We start from the raw sequence: 22,574 nt of genomic DNA on the forward strand, positions 1-22,574 counted from the left end.
TTCAATGTAGATTGTGCTTGTCAGAAGAATCTACCCTCCCTCCCTCTGAAGAAGTGGTATATGAAAGCTTATAACTGAAATAAAATGTTGCTAGTCTTAAAGGAGCTATGGGACTCAGACTTTGCTCTCTCTCCTGGGTGGGACTCGCTCTTGCGCTTTGTCTCCCTCTCCCTTCCTCCCAAAGGAGGAGCCCTCAGCCAATGGAGGGGAAAGAGGCTTGGCTTGGAAGGAAGCAGGACGCAGCAGAGGGATCTGGGCAAAGATAAACTGCGATGCAGCAGCAGCCCCGGAGAAGGACGCAGGAGAAAGCCAGTTGCTCACGGGCTGGATAAAAGCCCTGCAGGGGCTGGATCTGGCCACGGGCCATATGTTTGACATCCTGAATTGCATTTGGGTTTGCAAAAGGAAGAGAAATGCTTCTTGGTCTTAACCTCTCCTGCGGGAAGGCTCTTGTTCTTATCCTCTACCAGCTATCTGTCCAGGCTTTCCCTGAAGAGCTGGACCCCCTGAAAAGGCACGCTAGCCACTATAGCCTGGATGAAGGGGTCCCCTTCCCAGCTGCAAAGCCACCCATTTCTCCTGGCTGTGATGTTTGTTGTCATGGTCCTGGCAGACAGCTGAATGGCATTCAGTGAGGCATCTGCTGAAAAGGCTGCTGCTAGAGCAATCGTCTTCAAATTGCCCTTTATTTCTGTGGAGATCCACAGGAGCCCGGAGCAGAAGGGAAGAATCCCCACTGCTCCAAACAGCTCTCCTGTAAGCACCAGGAACGTGGTGCTGGAGGGAAGAGGGGAGGGAATTGTCAGTTAACACTGTCATTCCCTGGAATGTGTGTGGGGAAGGTCCTCCTCTCCTCTGCCTGGTACACTAATGATGTCTCCTGTCTGGGCTGTTATCTGCTTCTGCTTTTCTGACCTTGGGGTTCCAGCTGCTCCTGACCTGCTGGGAACAAATGGATCCTATTTCGCCTGCTCTCTCTTCTCCTGCGTGCACATACAATGCTTACTGGCTTTTGCTTGTAATGGGGGTGTGTGTTTTGAAACTAGTATAACTTTGGGTGCCCTGCTGCTTTGGGCCATTCCTGACAAAAGACATTCATGTGTCATAGTTATGAACTACCAATAAACAGAATACTTCTTATGAAGCACTGTGTGGTGTGATCTGACTATCGAACCCTGACAGGAATCAGCCCTTCCTGCTCCCAAACAGAACTCTGAGAGGCTTGTAAAAGAAAAAAAAAGGCCTAAACCAGGGCTGGCCACAGCAAACCTGATCCAGACGGTTTGCTGTGAGAAAAAAACACACCAACAAACAAGAATCGCTGCAACTCCAGTTGGTTGCTCTGGGCGGTAGCATTGGCAGCCACCACGTTGGGGCATGCTGGGCCCTCCTTGTGGCCAGAACCTCCCTGGAGCAGCTGTCTCCTCTGCTCTCCACTGGCCATCTGAGCCTTGATAAGAGACATCCTGTTTAAAGCCTCCAGGGAGGGGGCATCCTTTGTGCATGGCTTCTGTCTGCCTTACACAGGGCCAAAAAGACTGGAGAGTGAGGGATAAGCCCCTCTCCTACAGAACCACAGGAAAAAGAAAATGGCAACCCTGCCTGCCATAGGGAGGTGCTTCCCCCAGATGTGTAGATTCCCTCACCCTAGGACCACTGGAGAACTGGCCTTATAGCCATAACCTCTCTCCTATGAATCCGTCTCAGATTCATGTTTCCAAGTGGTATTTGATCAGACAGGATACCAAGTAGCCATATTTGTCCCTAGCAATGTGGGGTTTTTTTTCTTATCCTTCCTTTAAGGAGTATGGGGAGGAATATACATAGTTCTCCTTTCCTTTATGTTATCCTCACAACAAACCTGTAATGTGGGTTGGGATGAGAGCGTGTGCCTGGCCAAGGGCCACTTGGTGAGGTTCATGGCTGAGTGGGGGTTTGAATCTGGGCTTCCCTATTTGTAATGGTGATACTCCAGGCTCTACTCTGCCTTTTCCTCCATGGAAACTGTTCTCTGGAGATCAGTTGTAATTCCAAGGAAACTCCAGGCCCTACTGCAAGGCTGGAAACCATACTTCGGCCCCGGTCACACGGGCAGGAAACTGCGGGGGAGAAGCGTGGCTGTTTGCCCTGGGGCAAACTACTGCACAGTTACTCGATCAGACCTCCCGTGGAGGTCCTGTGGAGGTACCGTGGAGGTTCCATGGCAAGGGAGAGGTGCTGATCACAGGACAAGCCGGCGCGCAATGAAGAAGCGCGTGCCGCGGCAAACTGTTTTGTTTTTGTGTGTACACGACGAAAGGCATGCTCCGTTGGGTGCGTGTGCGCATCCACAGAGACGTGGACAAAAAACCCCCACCTTATTTGCAAGGGGACATGGGCGGGCGCCGGATGCCACTGGAAACGCGATCAGACGCCCGCCCTTGCCCCGCAGTTTCCGGAAACTAGTACCTCCGAGGTACTAGTTTTTTGCCACGCAGTTTCGGCTGGAAGCCTCGGTTGTGCCACGGGAGTGCTACACTTCCCAGATGTGCTGGTGAGATCGCGCCCGGAAACTCCGCCTGTTTTCCGTCTCACTTGTGTGGCTTCTGTTCCGTGTGACCGCAGCCCTCAATACAGGAAACCTGCTTGCTTTTACAGGTAGAAGAAGGGGCTGCCCAATAGCTGCCATGATCACCATCTATCCTCCAGGTTTCAGTCTAGAGATGCAACATTTCTCAACTGTATGGAGGTTTGAACTGCCTGCTGCCTGCTTGCTGTGAGGAATGCCATCCCCATACATTTATCACGGAATACCTTAAATCAAGAGCAAGTGAGAGAGACTCTTACATAAATATTGACAGAGAACTAAATGAGATACCAAAGGCCAATAAAGGTCATAGGAATAGCACCAGCCTTGCAGGGCTAAATTCGGGATGGCCTTAAATTATGCAAAGATGACCAGGTCTGAAAATCGCTATTGCTGAAAGCTAAAAATTGGTCTTTGAAAGCCAGCAGTCTCCCCGGTGAAATTACTTCTCAGAAAGCAGCACTGAGCAGCAACTAGAGAACATGGAGCTCATTCCTGGATTCCTGCTTACCAAGCAAGTTTGAGTCTGAAGAAACAGAGGGCTTTTGCAGGTGTGCAGGTGAAATGTTCTTAACGAGCAACTGGGGCCCCCCCCCCCCACCCTTCTTCTGAATCCACATGCAGAATGTAAAATAGTGACCTCAAGGGATTCAATTTTCTGCCCCGCAATAGATATAAAAAACGGAACAAGGAAACACTCCAGCTTGTAATTCCAAAAGAGACTGTACTACTCAGCAGTTTCCCCCTGCTTAGGGAGGCAGCTTCCTCCACACATTGTGAGGCTTCTGTTGTACGGGTAACCCTGAGGGATTCACAACAGAACTCAGACTCTGAACAGTTAGGCTTTTTCCCCCGAAGAGGGTCTTTGAAACCATCGTATGGTGTACTAGGTAAGGTCAGAATAACATGCAGCCTTCGAACCTTAGTCTGTGCAGGCTTTCAAAATCTTGCTAGCATTTAGAGAACATTTTCCACGTCTTAAAACGTGCATGTTGATAGACCTCATGGGTGCAGAGACGTATATTCGTTGATTACAACAATTTATTGCCAAAGCATATTCACAAGACCTTCAGCCACCTTCCCCCACCCAAAAAAAACACCCCTTTTGACCAATTATGGGATTATCCAGATGGTTTTCAAGTTTACTCCCCCACTCCGGTTGTCTTACAGTGTAATTCTAAATTCATAGGTGGCCTTAATTCTGCATAGGATTGCACGGCCAATTTGGTATCACACATTCTTGCCCTACAATAACTCACTAAACTGGGAAAGGTCATATGCCAAGGTAGATTCTAATATGTAACTCAGAAAGAGAGATTCTCTTGAATGACATGATTATAGATGGCTAAATTATTGGCATATGGCTTGAGTCATATGGCCAGAACTGGCTGAAAGGCCAAACCCTTCTGCTTTTCAAAGGAACATTTTTTTGAATCCCAGCAAGATTTGAGCTAGACTGGAAGGTCAACTTTGTATATTTTAAGGCCAATCTGCCTTATTTGATACAGGAAAGTGATGCAACAGTATGGAGATCAAAGAGTGATTAGGCGATTCTATTGAACTCCATTCATACCTGCAAAAGAAAGTTGCCCAACTGAAGGGGCCGAAAATAAAGATAATCCCCATAACCAATTTTGTTCCTCTGGTCTGTTGGGTGCCTTTTTCAAGCACTGGTGGCAATATTATGTGCAAAGGAAAATTATACGACAGAAACAATTGTAGGTAGCCGTGTTGATACATAGCACCTCCCGCCTCCAAGCATGCAAATTCCCTTTGATCGATGATAGGTTTTTCTGGTCTTATTAAAGAGCATTACATGACTTCTGTATCAAGACAATGATGCCTGTTCTTTTTTCCTTTTCCTTTTGAAAACATGACATAATGTGCATTAAAATCAGTTGGTAGAGGGAAATTGCACAGGAGTCCATCGATGCTGATGAGTGATCATCATCTTGTGAGCAGGGAGTCTAAATGCATAAGATCCTTCCTCGTGATTTTGAGCACGGCATTTTTACAAGCCAAAAATTACAGGCAGGTGGGAGGGTGGGACCAGCATGCTCCTGCTCCCTCCCTCTCTACATGCATTGATTTCAGCTCACATAAGGTTGTGTGCAGAGTGTCAGAGTAAAAACTCTGCAGGGGAAGCAGTGAGATTAAACTGCAGCTACAAAGCTAATGTGCCAGTCAGCAACACCTTCTATGTGCAGAACTAGGGTGGTCATGTGAAAGAACCTATCAGCATGGCCCTGAAACTGTTCCCTGAAAGGAGAGAGAATTCTATTTTACATGGCCAAAGAAAACATGAAACGCAGCAGAGATACATTCACACAACTGTGTATTCCAAGCATGTAGATTTTTTTATTAAGTGTTAACTTTGGTTCTAAGAATTTCACCTTCATTTTCATAACACTTTTTAGTTAAAAACAAATAGGCCAGAGCAAATACAAAAAAATATTAAATTACAAAAACAAACCCCATTAAGGCTCCCTTTTTAATATTTATACACACTCAAATCGATGGACAGAAGACTGATAAGAACTGGGAGGAAATACTAAATTTTAACTTAAATAGTCAAGGCCAAGTAGTTTTAAAAGCACTGATCAATGAAGAGACAAATGGTAAAACGGAGTCAACTATGAGGATAGCTCAAACAAAAATTCTCAGCAGATTAGGAAGGGTAATATTGTGAACTTATCATTTTAGCTGTAAGACTTGTTCTCTGCCACTGAAAATAAGGAGTTTTAACAGTCCTACAGAATGTGTCAAAAATATTGGGAACTTGTCTGTCACACATCAACACAACACAAAATTCTTGATTCCTACATAAGGAAGTCTAGCAGACTTTTAGATGGGCCAGAGGCATGATAATGTCCTACAAGTAGTTAGTAAAGTGACTCCCACCCCCCTGCCCCACACCAAGACACTACTATGTATTGTATCTACAAACAATTTCAGGGTGTCATAGACAACGTCTGTCCTGACCCCACCCAGTCATATAGTGTAGTCAGCTAAAGGTCTGATTCAAGAGTGTGAAATTTATGGGCTCCCCTCTTACTATGTTTAGAATGCTTTGGGCCGAAATGTATTAATTTGAAACTGAAAGATAGGCTGAGGGCTCCATTCCCAGATTCTGAGCACCCTAAGATATTCACTGAGCCAGATATTTGCTGTAGGCTAGGAATCCAGAAGTGTGCCTAGTTATGTAAAGTATAATTATGCAGGAGAAGCATAAGAAAAATATGGCAGTTGATATAAAGCATTAAAGCAAGTTATTCTGGTGTTTCTTACCATCTTGATTCTTTCTACGCACTGCAGAAAGAAAGCTGAAGGTAAAGGAGGTTAGTGGCAAAATCCAGTTAGCCATGCACAGTGGAGGAATGAGCCATTTGCCATTAGAAAACTCTCAACGCTCCAGAAGAGTTAGCGAAAAAGAAAAAAAGCTACAATACTTCAGATTATGCTTTGCAAAAGCAGCAGAAGCAGGGAACCATCGTGAGTGTCTTCTGCACTGTGAAGTCAAAACCTGGCTTTGTCAACCTCCCTTTACTCTCCTGAATGTGCATGCTTTCTAAATCCACATCAATGATAATATTGTTTGTCAGGGTCTAAATTATAAGTAAATTTAATCCCCACAAGATTTAGTTAACTGTTTCTTGGATTTACAATGTGATTGCATTCTCAAAGAGTTGGCTGGAATTGGACAACCTGGAACACTTCATGCCAAAAGGAAGACTGCTCATGGTCAATGGTGCATCACAAGACTAGCCTCAAAATTGTTTTTTCCCATTCCCACTGCTTGCAGCAATGACAAAAATCAACTGCTTCCACTGCTGGTGCAAATGGACGTTGCAATCGGATGTAGCTACAGAAAGTAGGATGCATTATTGCTCAATGTTCCGAAGCAACAAAAAATGGACCTAATCGTCCTCTAATGTTGCTCATGTAATTAAACTGCGGTTAATAATGCTCAGATGATCTGAACGGAAAGTCTTAGTTATATCCATTTTGAAGTGTATACCCTATCTGTGTACCCAGAAACCAAAAAACTGAAACATTTATTCCCATCTCTCACTTTTGTACTAAAACTAACTTAAAACTGCACAGATCCTGCTTTTAGGACACAATCTGCATGTGACCATTTTGCAGAGCAAATTCTGTTCCCAGTTAGTAATGAAGATGCACACCTTCCACCAGACTCCTGGCGGTGGGGGAGGAGACATCCGTAAGAAGCCCTCGGAGGCCCAGATCCACATTGCATAATTCAAACTCCCTGGAGCCACAGGAATACTTACAAAGAACTGTAGAACTGAAAGGTCACTCAAGATTTCCACACCCAACTGGATGAGTTAGCTGGCAAAACACAGGGAAAGCTAAGGCAGGCCAGAGTTTAGGATTGTTCCTAAGAAAGCCCATTTCAGCAGGCTTGTGTTACAAGAAAGCTATTTTTTCCCTTGACAAGCTGCCGCTCTGTATCTGAAATGCAGAGGTATTCTTACTGAATGGAAAAACAGAGAAACCAGCACAGAATCAAGCTTCTTACACCAGGGGGGCAGACAGATGGTTCTTCTAAAACAATTTCTTATCGTTTCCAATCTCTACTCAAGCCTTGACAGGCACTTAAGCATTTTACACAGTCCACTGTTATTTTTATACCTACTGTTTTGTTTTTTACTTTAAGACAGAAAAATTGACATGGTTTAAAAAAGGGCATGGTTAAAAGGGCTATTTTATAAATGGGTACACACCCAACGTGATTCTCCCTTTCCCCTTTTGAACAGTAAGTCTTTATGCATGAACTGCTTTTGAAAATGCTTGGTTTCAAAAGCAGCATCCCATGTTGCAGGGGGAGGGGGTGCAAGAGAAGCAAGCTGCTGCCAAGAAGCTCAAACTTCGAAGAGTCCCCCTCAAGAGGACACAGAACCAATTGTGCAGCTTTTTACATCCCAGTGAAAAGAAGCAAGTCAAAGAATCAGAGAAGGGTCTGCTGCAATTCAGGCATAGCAAGTGCACATTACATAGTGAAGGCAAAGCAGTATGGCTGCTTCACAAGGTAGAGGCAGGAGTCACGTATTTGTGTGCATTCAAATGCACAGCTCTGCACCCTGCTGAAGAGATCTTGTAGCAGCTCCATGACCAAGAACGTTCCTCTACCTCTTGCTGTCCATATTTGCTCACAGTGATGTTGGTGTGGCCCATCCCAGGCCACACACCTAGTAGCAAGCAAGACAAATCCAACTTCAAGTCTCAAGGAATTCAGAAAAATATTAGAGACCGTGGGGTGCCCATTTCCAAACTGCGGTCCCCTGCCAAATGCAAGAGAAGTGGTTTCAGGATGCTTTGTTTTTCTGCATAGCAGAATTCCACAAAGAAGGGGGGGGGGGAATTACACACGCTAGCCTGAGATCAGGAATAAACAAGCAAAGCAACAAGTCCAATCTGTTTTCCTGGTCACCACTTTGGAGAGCTCTTTCCACCAACAAGTTGCTTGTTTATCCGCTAATCGCTGCATTGTTATTGGCGAATTTGTATCAGTTAAACTTGCAGTCCATACACGTTCCACAAACTGACCTCATATTGAGTACATTTTATACCCAGGTGCGAATTCTCTTCCTCCATAGCAACTGGGTGAGATGATCTTGGCTGAAGAAACCTCTCCCAGGCAGCCCCAGAGGAAAGAGCTCTAAGTCTTATCAGCAGCTCCACTTCTAGGAGTTTTGCGCTTCTGTTGATTCTTGAGTGGTCCTCCTCAAGTTGCCTTTCACTTTAACAAACTCAGGTGCATTCTCTTGTTCTTCCTGCATCTTCTGTTTTTCAAGTTCAAGCTTCAAATAAAATTCAGATTTTTTTTTTCAAAAGAGGAAGAGACAGGGGGGGGGGGAATTATTGAACAAAATTCACACCCTGCCTTTCTGCCCTCATAAGGGCCACCAAGGTGGCTAACTCATTAAAGTATACGTAATAAAATCGTATCTTAAAAACGATTAAAAGAAACAAAAAAACCCCACATTACTGAAACATAAGGTAAAAGGTAAAGGTTCCCTTACTCGAAAGCCAGTCGAATCCGACTCTAGGGTTGCGGTGCTCATCTCCGCTTCAAAGCCGAAGAGCCAGCGCTGTCTGAAGACGTTTCCATGGTCATGTGGCCAGCATGACTAAACACCAAGGCGCACGGAACGCTGTTACCTTCCCACCGAAGTGGTACCTATTTATCTACTTGCAATTTCTTGCTTTCGAACTGCTAGGTTGGCAGGAGCTGGAACGAGAGACGGGAGCTCACTCCGTCATGCGGCACCCGGGTCTCGAACTGCTGAACTACTGACCTTCCACAGCCTGCAGTTCAGCGTCTTAACCACTTAAGCCACCGCAGCTCCTTTGAAACTGAAACATAAACCCAGAGCTAAAATATATACAAAACATAAAAACAACAAAACACTGGGCAGAGAGGAGGGACCACTGAGAGAATGCTGAATGGAAAAAAAAGTCTTCACCCACTGGCAGAAGATGGCAACAGAAAGGGACAGGTGAGTCTCCCTGAGGAGAGAGTTCCAGAGTTTTGGTACCAAGACCAAGAAGGCTCTCTCCCAGGATGCCACCTACCAAATCTCAGAGGGCGGAGGCACCTGAACCAGGGTTTCCAAAGAAGACCATAGTGGTCAGGTCAATTAACATCAAACAAGTCACAGCAATGCTTTTCAGGACATAAGTAACAGCGGTAAAAGGAAACCAATTCAGTGTTCAACAGAGAGGTATCTCACAATAACCTTGAAAAGTAGGCAACTTTAGTATTTGAATGTTGCCAAAGCAGGGTTCTCTTAAAGTTACAAAATGAGTTGGGGACACAGTGAGATTTAAACCAGGGGCCACTTGGATCACAACTCCACTGCCCACGTACTGAGGGCCCCTCTTCCATGAACTTGACCCTATCATTTTTAGAGCCCCATATAAACACTTGCTTTCTACACAGACACAATGTGAAAATGACCACTGGCTCACTCTTCTGTCTATGTTGTTTTGCTGCCAGTGGTACAGACCACATTCTCTGTAAAATTCTACTGGCTTCATCCCCCCCCCCATACCTGTTCCAATTTCTGCTGCCGTTTAAGTAACTCTATTTCCAAATCAGATTTCTTCTTTTGTGCCTCCTCTTCCTTCTGCTGTTTGATAACTTGATCTCGTTTCCGTCTTTCCATCACCTTTTGCAATTCTGGTTTATTCTGAGGAGCCAGACCCCTTGCAAGAGGGAAAACAAGCAAAAAAGATCAAGATGGGTAGCCATATTAGTCTGTCTGTAGCAGTAGAAAAGAGCAAGAGTCCAGTAGCACCTTAAAGACTAACAACATTTGTGGCAGGGTATGAGTTATCGTGAGTCACTGCTCACTTCTTCAGATATTGCTAGAATATGAGTCTGTCCTTATATTTTGGAGACAGGAGTGATTTCAGATGCCAAATGACAATAGCAGGCTTGACTGGATAAGATGTGATATGCAGAGGGGTAATAGGCATGGAGAAATCAGCACTGGTAATAAGACAGGAAACCTAGATCTCAATTCAGTCCAGGAGGATGCATTGTCTTGAGCTTTATTATGAGTTGCAATTCAGCAGTCTTCTCTTTCTGATTTCCCTTTGGCATTCCTTTGCAAGAGAACTACTGCTCTTAGGTCAGCAACTGAATGTTCTAGAAGGTAAAAATGTTCCCTCACTGGTTTTGAATGTTATTGTTTGGGCACACTGTTTATGTAGAAACAGAAATCTATCTGATAGAGACCCACACAAACACCCTCCTCCGTCTTTTGAAAGTTCTTACAGCATAGAACAATGAATAATAGGTTTAAAGGTTTGTTTTTTTAAAAAAACATCAACTTTAAGCTACAGAAGAGTCTCCACTGACTTCCATGAACTGTATTACACACTCCCACAGCCCAATGACAATCCATTTCCACAACTTCCTAATTTGTCTCCAAATCATCTCAGAGGCAGACTGCTGTTGGCAGTTATATTATGCAATATTCAACAGTACTAAGAACACACTCTATCTGGATTCCGCAATATAATTCTTGCACCCTGAAAATTTATTTAAATCTTTGCCATGCCTGGACCATTTTGCAATTGTCATTTGTAACACAGACGATCCCATGACAGTAAGACCTCCATGCTTTCATCTTCAACTGCTGTGACAGGGAAATCAGTCATCAAGGAACCAAATCCTCTTAAACCCCTAAGCTTAATAATGGCATACATTCATTAAAGCATGTATTTAATAAGTATGTATCATTGTTCTTCAAATGCTAATGGGGTGGTGGGGAAGAAAACAGTGTTGCACTTACATTTAACTGTTGTTCATTAAGATGTCTTCATTGCAGGCACACATTGGGACTGCACTTGCACAGGCCAGCCACAGGAGGCGCTCTACAGCTATTCCTTCTATCTACAAAAGGCACTAAGAGGGGAGCCCCTACCCTGCAGAGCCCACTGGAACGTCTTTCCGGCTCAAATAGTCATGTACTCTGCAGGGAGGGGCCCCCCTTCCCTCAGTTTTTCTGAGCCGCCACAAGTATCACTGAGAATACGTTTCATGAACTCACAGTGGGGTCGGAGGGAGAGAATGTGTGCGTGCACAGAAGGCATCTCAATGAACAACAGTTACAGGTAAATGCAACACTTTCAACTTCAGTCTTCTGTGCATTTCCACACTGGGATACTAACAAGCTCCTTACCTTGGAGGTGGGTGTAGGTATTTAAGATTTGAATAACAGAAAGAGGAAAATGTGTGTGTGTGTATGAGTTTGTAAGGGGAAGTGTTGTTTTCTCGTAGGTAACAACAGAGTTTTGTGGTGAGATATTGTTTTGTTAAAAGGGTTGGAGCTAAATGGATACTGAAAGTCTGCAGGGCAGGGTGGCCAAACTGTGGCTTGGGAGCCGCATGAGGCTATTTTACACATATTGTGTGGCTCCTGGCAGGGCGGTTGGGGAAGCAAAGGGCAGGCACACCTCTCCGATGGGTCTTCCCTTCCCCAATCAGTGCTCCCCTCCCTGGGTAGGCTTGAGGTGGGGGGTTGGCTTGCAGAAGGGATTTAAAGAGACAAATGCCTTCTCCAAGCTGGCCAGCAGGGGGGGGGGCGGACTTTGAGAACACATTCAAAGTTAAAGTTCCTTTCTTTCCACCTCTCCCTCCCCCCATCTATTTGCTTTCTTTTCACTTTCTTTCTTTGCACCTTTCTTTCTTTCTCTCTCCCATCCCTTCCCATCTAAAGTTAAATGTGTTCTCCACACCGGCTGGCTGGCTTGGCTCGGAGAAGGCATTTGTTTCTTTAAATCCATTTGTCAAGGCGGTGCAGCAGCAGGGCCATGGAACTTGGAGAACACATTTAAAGTTAAAAGTGTTCTCCAAGCCGCCACCCCATGGCTCCACCCACCAGCTTGGAGAAGGCATTTGTCTCTTTAAATCCCTTCTCCAAGCCAAGCCGTCTTGGTGTGTGTGTTTTTTCCCCCCAAGAACACATTTAAAGTTGCTTTCTTTTCCCCTCCCCCTCCATCCCCATCTATTTGCTTTCTTTCCGCCTCTTTCTTTCTTTTCACCTTCCTTTCTCTTTCTTCCTCCTACCCCCTCCCTCATCTATTTACTTTTGTTGTTTGTTTTTCTCTCTCTCCTTCTTTCTTTCCACCTCTTTCATTCTTTCTTCCCACCCCCACCCCCCCTCTCAGACAAATAAATATCATTAGCAAACAAATAGATATCAATGGGCAAATAAATACCATTATCAATGTTTTTACCAATTTTGATTTTATTTTTGGCAGTCTTATTAAATGTTAATAAAAAGCAAATTTGCATATTTGCCAACTAAAATGTGTGTATAATATTTGTTCATGTCTTGCAGCTCTCAGACATCTGACGTTTATTCTATGTGGCTCTTACATTAAGCAAGTTTGGCCACCCCTGCTGTAGGGTTTAGAACAGGTTTAAAAAAATAACCAATATTAGGTGGTACGTTTTGCTCAATATACTATAGTCATTGAATAAAAATTTTAGTTTTAAGATTGCTTATTTCTATTTAGAGTTAATAATAAGGAGTTTAGCTGTGTCCATTACCAGGTGATATACCGGGTGATATAAAGTATTCAGAGCATTGAAGCAAGTTTATATTAAAGGGATATGTACAGGAATACCTAGCTTTTATGTATTAAATCTGGTTTAAATTGTCAAATAATACATTTGGTCTGGCTATATTCTAACTAAGACTCTGAATATAAGTGTTTGAGTGTAAGGTTATTTTGCTGTCTGTCCTGCTACTACAAAATGTTCCTACAGAATCAGAGTTGGGAGCTTTTCACCTAGTTTGCTTGCATTTTTTGCCCATATTTTGAAAAGATAGCTGTTTTCCAGGGCTTTTTTCATGACTCTTGGCCTCTGCTAAAATTGTTAACCTTTCAGCATCAGGTCTGAATTTTAATCTTCTCAAACACCTTCTGCTATTGGGTCTTAATTATTTTAGTCCTTATTCATTTATCAGCCTATAATATTTGGATGTCTCTTATTGAAAATGATATTTGAAGTTCAACAGTTTATTCTTTCTTTTGGAGCATACTGAGTTCAATGGTGTATTTGTGTACAATGTCTTGTGTTAACTAAAAATTGAAGTTTGTAGCTTTTCAGGTTCAAGAATGACAACAATACAACATGGGAAATTAGCCCCACTGCAAATATTTCAACAGAGCTTTCTGAGATTAGTGCAAGCTTGCCAATATCATAGAATTATTTTTTCCCTAGAGCCCATTTATAAAAGGGTGTTTGAGTCTTCTGCTTTTTTGATTTATGATAACTTTAAGTTTCTCTTGTTTGAGTAAATATTGGAGTTTTCTCTTCATATTCCTCTTCTTATTGGGGTTCTCCCCAAAACAACATGAGTTTTTGTATCTTTTGACATTGTGGTTTAAGGTATATAAGGGGGGGGGTCCCCCTTCAATCAGCACCTATTGCTATTTTCTTTAATAAGTTACGTGCAGGCTGTGTCTTGATTTTTTCTTGCCTCCATTTATTTGTTTCTGTTCTGCTACATATAATGGAAATGTGAATGGTTTTCCTTAATATGAACTTGCCAATAGATCTATACAAAAGATATATGGAAACTTGCTGGAACCTGGCCAGTCCTGGTAGGATTCCATACCCCATAGAGGGTATCTGAGAAGCAGGCCTTGTTAAATTTCTAATCTGACCCACAATGTGAATTTCCCAAAATTGCCCTGCTCCTATTCTTAAAGAATAAAAATTGAAGAAGTTATGCTGTTTGATTAAGTATTAATGGCAGAGTAAAAGGGTTGTGTATGTGTATGTATATAAATATAAATGGAATTTTGTTTTTAATATGATTAAGTTTATAGTTATTAAAATGTCAGATGGCTATTGATGGGTTCTTCTTTTCAAAGATTCAGTTGAGTGTTGATAGTCTTAATTCTTATTTTGATTATCTGTCCTTATTTGAATTATTATTCTGCTTCTCAATGTTCCTTTTAATCCACCATTGTGTAATGATTGTATATTAGGTCTGTTTCCTTTCCAAGTGGATGTGTTAATATCTTATGTTTGTTACAGTTTGGTTTTTCCACCCAGGGCCCATCAGATATGGCCCATGTGTGAAAGAGGGAGGGCAACAAAGGAATAGTTTTGTTTTTTGTTTTTTGATCAGCACCCTCAGACCTAAACTAACCCCTGGCCCTTTTCAATACTGCATAAAGGAGTTTGCCTAGAATTCTGCACTCTAAAGCCTGTCAGTTATATTGCCAAATGAACTTTCTTTTTAAAATCCTGTTTATAATGACCTGAAAGACTATGTTTTATTTTTTTCCTCATTTGAATTTTTCTTGGACTCAGTATGAGACTGAATATAATATTGAAAATATTTCATAATCTACTTAGCCTGTTTTCACAGATACTTAAAAGACCTCCACCCTGAAAGCCTGGGGCAAAGATCTGAAGGAGGAGTCACCTTTGGTGCCAAGTGGGAAGGCCTATTATCCTCACCACTAATACAGCTATCCGAGTGGCAGAGCGAAGTCCCTGAATTCAAGCCTCCCATGCATGAAAAGTACTTAGTACATTCCCAAGGCAAGGGCAGGAGTGAGAAACAACAATGTGGAAAATATAAAGCTGTGTCTGAATTGTGCCGGGGGGGGGGGGTCAACTGAACCTGAAACCTCTCTGGACTACGTGGGTTCCACTCCAGAAAACCAGAAGTGGCAAAGCAGAGATTCCAAGACGCAGTGCAGATAACTGAACCATATATTTAAGAACAACTTTGTTTATCTGAATTTTGCCTATTCTTGTTTTAAATTTTTGTGTGTGTGTTCTGCTAATTTTTGGACTATGGGAACTGCAATTTTTTTTATAGAGCTGCAACTGTCTATGACATTGCTCAATTTATGAACATTTCTTTATTTTTATCCTTTTTAGTTCTGAAAACCAGTATTTGAAGTAGTAGTTTTGAAAGTAGTATTTGAAGTTAAAAGTCGAATTAGCATGAACATTTATTTGTGCTAACAGAGTGCTAACCAGTACACTATGGTATGGGTATTCATTTGGACTACCATGACATTTGTTTTGTAAAATTCTTTATGATGAGGGTTGTTGGGAAACATTACTTGACCTATAGTGCTGTCATTGTTAGTGTCAGTATGCATGGATATTATTATTGATAAAAGTAAGTGAAATGATTATTGAGTGGAAAAAAGAAGAAAATTCCCAAGTGAGTTAGGGCCATGTCTGGGGTATAAATTAGTCGGTGGGGAGGGGAGAGTGTCCAACATTAATTTTCAAATGAATAAGAGAAGGAAAAAGGAGGCCTTCTCCAGAATTCAATAGCACATTTCTCACCAGGAGAACCATAAACTACAATTACAGTATCGAAATGAGGGCATTGAAGAGAACAGATTTATAGGATAATAGGACACGCTTTGGGGAAACAAAGAGTGTTCAGATTACTTTAAAGGCCTGTAGGCTTTTACATGGATGTAATTCAGTGATGCCAGAGTCTGCTTTAAAATTAAGCAAGGATGAATGTTTAACAATTGTCTTGCTAGGTCTTTAATAAAGTTTCTAGCAAAGGCAATCAGACTTTGATGTCTAATCCCATTATTTCAAGTAGGGCACACCTCACTGCAGACTTTCACATACATAATTATTAAAGCTCAGCATTAGATGAGGTCATATGTCCCCCCCCCAAAAAAAACCACACAGACACAAACATATAAAAGTGCCGGTTTACACAATCATAAGATCACAAGTGAGAACCCACAAGAACCTGCAGGAGAAGTATAGTTTCCCACTCCCCACTATTTCCTCTTTCCTGAAAGCCCCCATAGACTCCCCCCTTTTTCTGCTTCCTTACAGTTGCCTGCTCCAGGTTGGGAAATTCCTGGAGATTTGGATGTGCAGTCTTTGTAGGGAAAAAAGAAAGCTTTGGGGAGGGAAGCGACCTCAGCAGGGTACAATGCCACAGAGTCCACCCTCCAAAGCAGCCATTTCCTCCAGGGGAACTGATCTTTGTCATCTGGAGAGCACTTGTAATTTCAGGTTATCTCCAGCCCCCACCTGGAGGTTGGCAACCCTAGTTCCTCTGGAGGATATGGATATTTTGGAGGGTGGAGTCTATGGCATTATACCCCTCTTGAGGTCCCTCCACTCCTCAAACCCCACCCATCCTCAGGCTCTACCCCCCCCCCAATTTCTAGGAGTTTCCTAAACCTGGAGTTGGCAACCCTATCTTCTTCCCACCCAACAGCAGCCTTATGTATCTTAAACTGTTCCACCCCACCCCACCCTGCAACCTCTGCCTAGGAAAACTATGGCCCAGTTGTGTCATGCCAGCCACTAGACCAGGCCCACTTGCATGGTAGGGGACCCTCAAGGAATTGTGAGGGGGTGCCTCACTTTTATCTCACTCCTCACACTATTTCCTCTTTAAAAACCCTCTCCCTGGCAATCCCCATATCCCCTCCACTTTACCTGCCTCATTCTCACTACGAAATCACCCCGTGAGCCTCACAGCAAGATGGAGACTTCAACCTGGGTTTCCCAGACCCTACTCCAAACCTCTAACCACCACCCCACACTGGTTTTCATATGGTGGCTGCTGTTGAACAGCAGCAAGCAACTACTCCTAGCTGAGTCATGCCAATCGGGTGGTATTGAGTAATCCAGAGGTTGCTTTCAGGGCTCTGGCTTCCAATCTCCAGGTAGGACCTGGAGATCTCCTAGAATTACAACTGAACTCCAGATGAAAGAGATCTATCCCCCTGGAGAAAATGGTTGCTTTGGAGGATGAACTCTATGCCATTAAATGCAGCTGTGGTCTCTCCCCTCCCCAAACCCTGCCCTCCCCTGGCATCATCCAAATCTCCAGAACTTTCCCAACCTGGAGCTCACAACCCTAGCCAGGACTGGTCCTAAGAAATCCTCACTCAAAGGCCAAAACTGGAAAGGTCTCTGCCCTCTCTCCCTGCCTTTTTACTCAGAGAAATCCAGCTTGGAATACTGTGGTTGCCTAGGAACAGCCACTGAGGGAATCCTTCACTTAAAGCTACATTTGCGCCTTGTATCATTTTGGGTTTTTTTTTAACCACCCCAATGTATTTTTTTTAATTCACATTTTCCTGCAAACCTGGAACCCTTTTCAGGTTTATAGAAAGATCTGTCCATTCACAGCTCCAGTTGTCAGATTTAAGCACTGATTTAGCTGACTTTGCTATAAAGCAGGCACAGCATCAAAATAGGGCTTACTTGGTCAGTTGCCGGCCAATTGGGGGACACATTCCCAATGGCAGCTTCTGCCAATGAAGCTGTGTGACTTTCCCTCCCTCATCCCATCTCCCTACCCAGCTTTGCCAATGAGGCTGTAACTCTCCCTCCCTCAGCCTGCCTCCTTCCCCAGCTTTGCCAATGAGGCTGTAACTCTCCCTCCCTCAGCCTGCCTCCTTCCCCAGCTTTGCCAATGAGGCTGTAACTCTCCCTCCCTCTTTGGCTTTCCCTTTGCAGTTTACTTCCTGCACAAAGCAGTAGTTTCTGCGTGCTCTGGAGCACGTAACAAAGTCCTTTTTGCGCTTTAGCCCATTGGCTCATGACAGCTGATTCTTTTCATCATCAACACATAATGTACCTTTTTTGGCTTTATTTTTGTGGGGAGGTGGGAAGTGGGTTCAAATATGGTCAGAAATAGAGGGGGTGAGAGGCAGCAGCCTCTGTATTCTGCCTTTCACAAATGGACTTGTGACTGTTTTCCACAGTTTATGCGGGCACCCATGCAACTGTTTTGGCCCTTGAAAATGCTTGGGAGGGGGAGAACTCTGCACCACAAGCCCACAGTGGATCAGGGCATCATGACATTTTAAAATCACTATGAAATGGTGATGATGAATTGGTGCTATCCCCATTTTTCCTTAATTTTTAGCTGGGCTCAGTGAGTGTGTGTGTGGAGAATCACTGTCTGTATCTGTAGGGAGGAGCCCCCCAACCCTTCCCTTCCCACCTATGTGAAGCCAAGAAGCCACCCTTCCCCTGCCTTTCAGGCAGGCTGTAGCTGCAAAGCAAGCATGTGTGTGCACACATGCTTATTAGGGTTCCCAACTCCATGTTGGGAAATTCCTAGAGATTTGGGGGATAAAGCCTTGTGGAAGGTGGGGGAGGGAATATTAATTGGGTATAATGACACAGAGTCTATCCTCTGAAGTAACCATTTTCTCTAGGGAAAGTGAATGCTGTAGTCTGGAGATAACTTATAATTCTGGGAGATCTCTAGGCTCCAAGTGGAGGTTGGCATCCCTATTGTGAGTCCTCTTGCAGCAAGTTACCTGGAGCCAAACCAGAGCAGGGATGGGTGTGTGTGTGAGTTCAATGGAAGGTGGTGTTGTGAATCAAAGGGGCCATCCATCCAAGAAAATGCACTCTCTTCTATGAGTTCTGTAATCACAGCTTCATTTCATGCTCAGAGGAAGAAACGGACGCTTTTATGGTGATACATTGGTGTGTGGGGGGATTTCCATTTGCCACACTGCAACCCAGGAAAATGGAAGGACAAATAATGGAGGGGAGGGGGGCGTGATCTTCATGCATTTACAAGGGTCTGCTCATCATGTGTAAATATATGAACAAAAAATGGGTTATCGCTTAACCTTCTTTGTAGAATGATCCCTTGTAGAGACTTTGCGCTACATCATATCTTGTTCACTGAGCCCCGCATTCCTAAATACAGTTGTGGCTTTGCAGTTGTTGCTGACAATTCCTTTTTCAATTGCATCAGCTGAAAGGAGCTTCAGCAAGCTGAAATTAATTAAGAACTATCTCAGGGCACAAATGTTCCAAGATTAACTGAATGCTTTAGCACTCCTGTCAACTGAATCACTTCAAGCACAATATGTAGATTTTGATACTGCAATGCACCATGTTTCTATTGAAAAAATAAGATGGAAACTGTTTTGATTACACTTGAGAGCCAGCGTGGTGCAGTAGTTAAGAGCAGAGGACTCTAATTTGGAGAACCACGTTTGATTCCCCACTCCTCCATATGAAGCCAGCTGGGTGACCTTGGGCCAGTCACAGTTCTCTCAGAACTCTCTCAGCCTCACTTACCTCAAAAGGTACCAAAAGTGGCGAGAGGAAGGGAAGGCAATTGTAAGCCACTTTGAGACTCCGTAAGGTGGAGAAAAGTGGAGCATAAAAACCAGCTCTTCTTCTACATGCACCTAGATATGTAATTTTCTAGAAAATTTCCAGCCCTTCACATCTCTACATGCACCACTGCATGGACACTCAGAGGATTTGGTTTTCAGTTTTTGTTTGCAAACATCATATGCAATTCATGTTGAAAGGCATTTTGTTATGGAAAAAGAAATATATTTGCTATACCAGCGCTACGTCTAAATTATACTGTTTTATACAAGGTAATAAAAAGTAATCAAAAAAGCAAAATTTTCTGTGATTTCTCTTTACCAAAGCAAGAAAAATTGAAATATAAAAGGGAGTGGTTAAAGATGAAAGGGTAGAGCCAAATGGGAGCAGCCAATTAGAAGGGGTGCTGCTGGAGGAGAAAGGGGCTGCACCAAAGGAAAATGGGGGCCCGGTTATAGTTTTTTGCCCAGGGCCCACAAAAACCTGTAACCGGCCACAAAAACCTGTAACTGGAATTATTTATTCATCTGTATCCCCATGTAATTCTTTACTGATTTGGTTGAAAATGCCATCCAGGTAACTCACCTGAACAAACTGTATTTCACACACACACACACACACACACACACACCCAACCGGGGATTAGACCTAGGGGGACAGTGTGCAAATACAACAAGGGGACATGATCTGAAAAGCCCAAAGTCTACTATGTGCAATGTTAATACAGCACAGAGTTCACAGTAAGGCAATTCCACTCTGCTTTGTGTGTGAACAGAACTTAAAGACAAATTCCTTGTTCGTGCATGGCAGAAAACTAAATTTGTGCCTCAGCTGCAGAATTGTACACTTGATTCCTTACCTTTTCTGATTCATGCGGAGCTCCCTGTGGAGGTCTTGATGATTCCGAGATGATTTGACAGGATTAATTAGTTTTTGAGGTCTAATTAACTCCGGATTGTCTTCGTCTATGTAGTCTGGTTCAGCCATGATGTTTCTTGGAAAGAAGGAAGAGCCTCTGAACACCAGATCCTCACTTAAGTTATCTGTAATACACAGAAAACATTTTTTTGCTTCATTAACTTTAGCAAAATACACACAGGCAGGATTGCTAATATGGATAGGGCTTGCATTTGATCAAATCATGACACATTAAAAGTATCCATCATGACAGGAAGCAAGAACAGAGTTCCTGCCTGCACACTGAGAGCCCTACAAATGTGTATATGGCACATGCACAAATTTAATGCAGTCTTTCAAGTCAATACGTGTCATTTAAAGGTGGGGTCTACATCCACAGTCCCATTCCTGTCATCCTTGTTTGTTAACTGAAAATCTGAAAGGGGGGTCAGTGTGCTATGTGGGTTTTTCCAACTCCTATATTCTTGCATTCCCGCAGTTGCACAAACTGACCAAAGAGAAGCCATGTAGGAAGGACATGGCATATAGCAGTTGGGCAAACACACTACTTGCAGATTAGAGGCTCCTTGCAAGGTTGGGCAGGATGAGGCTCTTGTGTGACTTCTGGCAGATGACAAGGGGGGGGGAGAGAGAGCAGGTTTCCTTTTGCAGACTGGTCCAGCTCTCAACAAACTACTGTAATCACATTACAGACAGCATATTGTCTGGCAACAGCATCAACACCTACAGTCCATTTTTGTTACAGTCCTGCTGTCTTATTGCAAGGAGGAATTCTCTAGGCAGGCTTGTGGCCATGGATTATGAACCCTAAATTAGCACGGCATCAATGAAGCGAGTCACACATTTAGATGGTCCGATCACACCCTCTTGCAGAGAGAGCCATCACACTTGGTCCCCCCAGTGTGAGGTGGCTGGCTAAGATGCTCAGGGGAGTCCCGGGCTTTGTACTGGGAGTGCTGCAGTTGCTTTGGGGCAGACCCTGCTGTAGCTCTAGTCACAGCTACTTTTGTGTGTGTTTTACATGCTTCAATTTTAAATTTAAAGACCATCTGATTACACGGACTGCTTAAAGACAGGGGCAGTCTTAGTGATCCTGAGACGCTGGGCAAAAGTTCAGGATAGGGCCCCAGAACTACTGCCCCCCCCCACAGCAGGGCTAAACAAGGAGTGGCCCCTGAGCCACGTGAGGTGAGCAGGAGCCACCACAGCTGCCTGGAGCCAGCTTCCTGAGCCCCAGATAGGACAAGTGCAATTGGTGTCAAGAACCTGCTCCTCTTTTCCATCCTCCTCTGAGGCGGCAGGGCTGCTGGTAGTCCGCCCCTCCCAGACATGGGACCCAGGGCAGCTGCCCATTGGCAAAGACCATCCCTGCTTAAATGCCTTACATGCTTGCCTCTAAATCAACCCTGTAAAGGCTGCTTGGAACATCCCACTGGATGGTGAAATGTAAAGGTGAAGGTTTCCCTTGCTCGAAAGCCAGTCAAATCTGACTCTAGGGGGCAGTGCTCATCTCCGTTTCCAAGCCAAAGAGCCAGTGCTGTCCAAAGGCTTCTCCATAGTCATGTGGCTGGCATGACTAAACGCCGAGGCACACAGAACGCCTTCCCACCGAAGCAATACCTCTTTATCTACTTGCAGTTTCTTGCTTTCGAACTGCTAGGTTGGCAGGAACTGGGGCCAGAGACGGGAGCTCACTCTGTCACGTGGCACTAGAGTCTCGAACTGCCGAGCTACGGACCTTCTGGTCTGCAGCTCAGCATCTTAACCTCTGAGCCACTACTGGATGGGGGGGAAGCACAAAACCATTCCAGAGATCTGTGTTAGTGGCAACAATCATTTGTTTGTGCTAATCCTGGTGAAGAGGAAGAGCCAAACAGCTACTGCAACCTAGCCAGATCCATTTCACCATTAACAAGAGAGGAACAGTTATGATGATAGAACATATTCAAGGCTGGTGCAATGCTTTGATGGAGCGGATGCGGAGTCATAGACTCATACAATCATAGAGTTGGAAGGGACCTCCCGGGTCAGCTAGTCCAACCCCCTGCTCAATGCAGGAAATTCACAGATATCTCCCCCTCTACACCTGCAGTGACCACTGTTCTAGTGCAGTGACCACTGTTCCACACCCAGAAGATGACCACTGCCCCCAGAACAAAGGACTCAGAAAGCTCTCAAAAGAGGATGCACATGTAACCTGACCCATACTGATGTAAACTCTGAAGCAGTGGTCTCCCACAAAGGGAGAGAAACATGTTCCAGGGAGGCTGTTAACATCAAACTCAATGCTTCAGGTGCCGCATCAGAATTATGGAAAGAAGAGGAGCCAGTTCACTTCAGCCTACTGTACATCATGAGTCCTTCAAGGTGGCTGGCCAACAAAAGTCTAGAATGAAATGCCTTCTTGTCAGGACTCCAAACTACATTCCATCTTGT

The 22,574-nt window shown here is 44.0% G+C and overlaps 1 protein-coding gene across 2 annotated transcripts in view; it reads right to left on the reverse strand.

Annotated features, from left to right (window-relative positions):
- Positions 1–5,002: 5,002 nt before the first annotated feature.
- The window catches only part of FAM107B (family with sequence similarity 107 member B), a 74,760-nt gene continuing 57,188 nt past the window's right edge, over positions 5,003–22,574 (reverse strand). For both annotated transcript variants that reach the window (XM_015412286.1, XM_015412285.1), the window contains exons 2-4: positions 20,080–20,263; positions 9,643–9,796; positions 5,003–8,388 (exon numbers count right to left, since the gene is read on the reverse strand). In XM_015412286.1, the coding sequence (XP_015267772.1) occupies positions 8,272–8,388; positions 9,643–9,796; positions 20,080–20,207 (399 nt within the window). In that variant the 5' untranslated portion in view covers positions 20,208–20,263 and the 3' untranslated portion in view covers positions 5,003–8,271. The remainder of the gene's footprint in view (positions 8,389–9,642; positions 9,797–20,079; positions 20,264–22,574) is intronic.

This window comes from Gekko japonicus, unplaced genomic scaffold (assembly GCF_001447785.1).
Source record: "Gekko japonicus isolate JY-2015 unplaced genomic scaffold, Gekko_japonicus_V1.1 scaffold3168, whole genome shotgun sequence".
Taxonomy (NCBI): Eukaryota; Metazoa; Chordata; class Lepidosauria; order Squamata; family Gekkonidae; genus Gekko; species Gekko japonicus.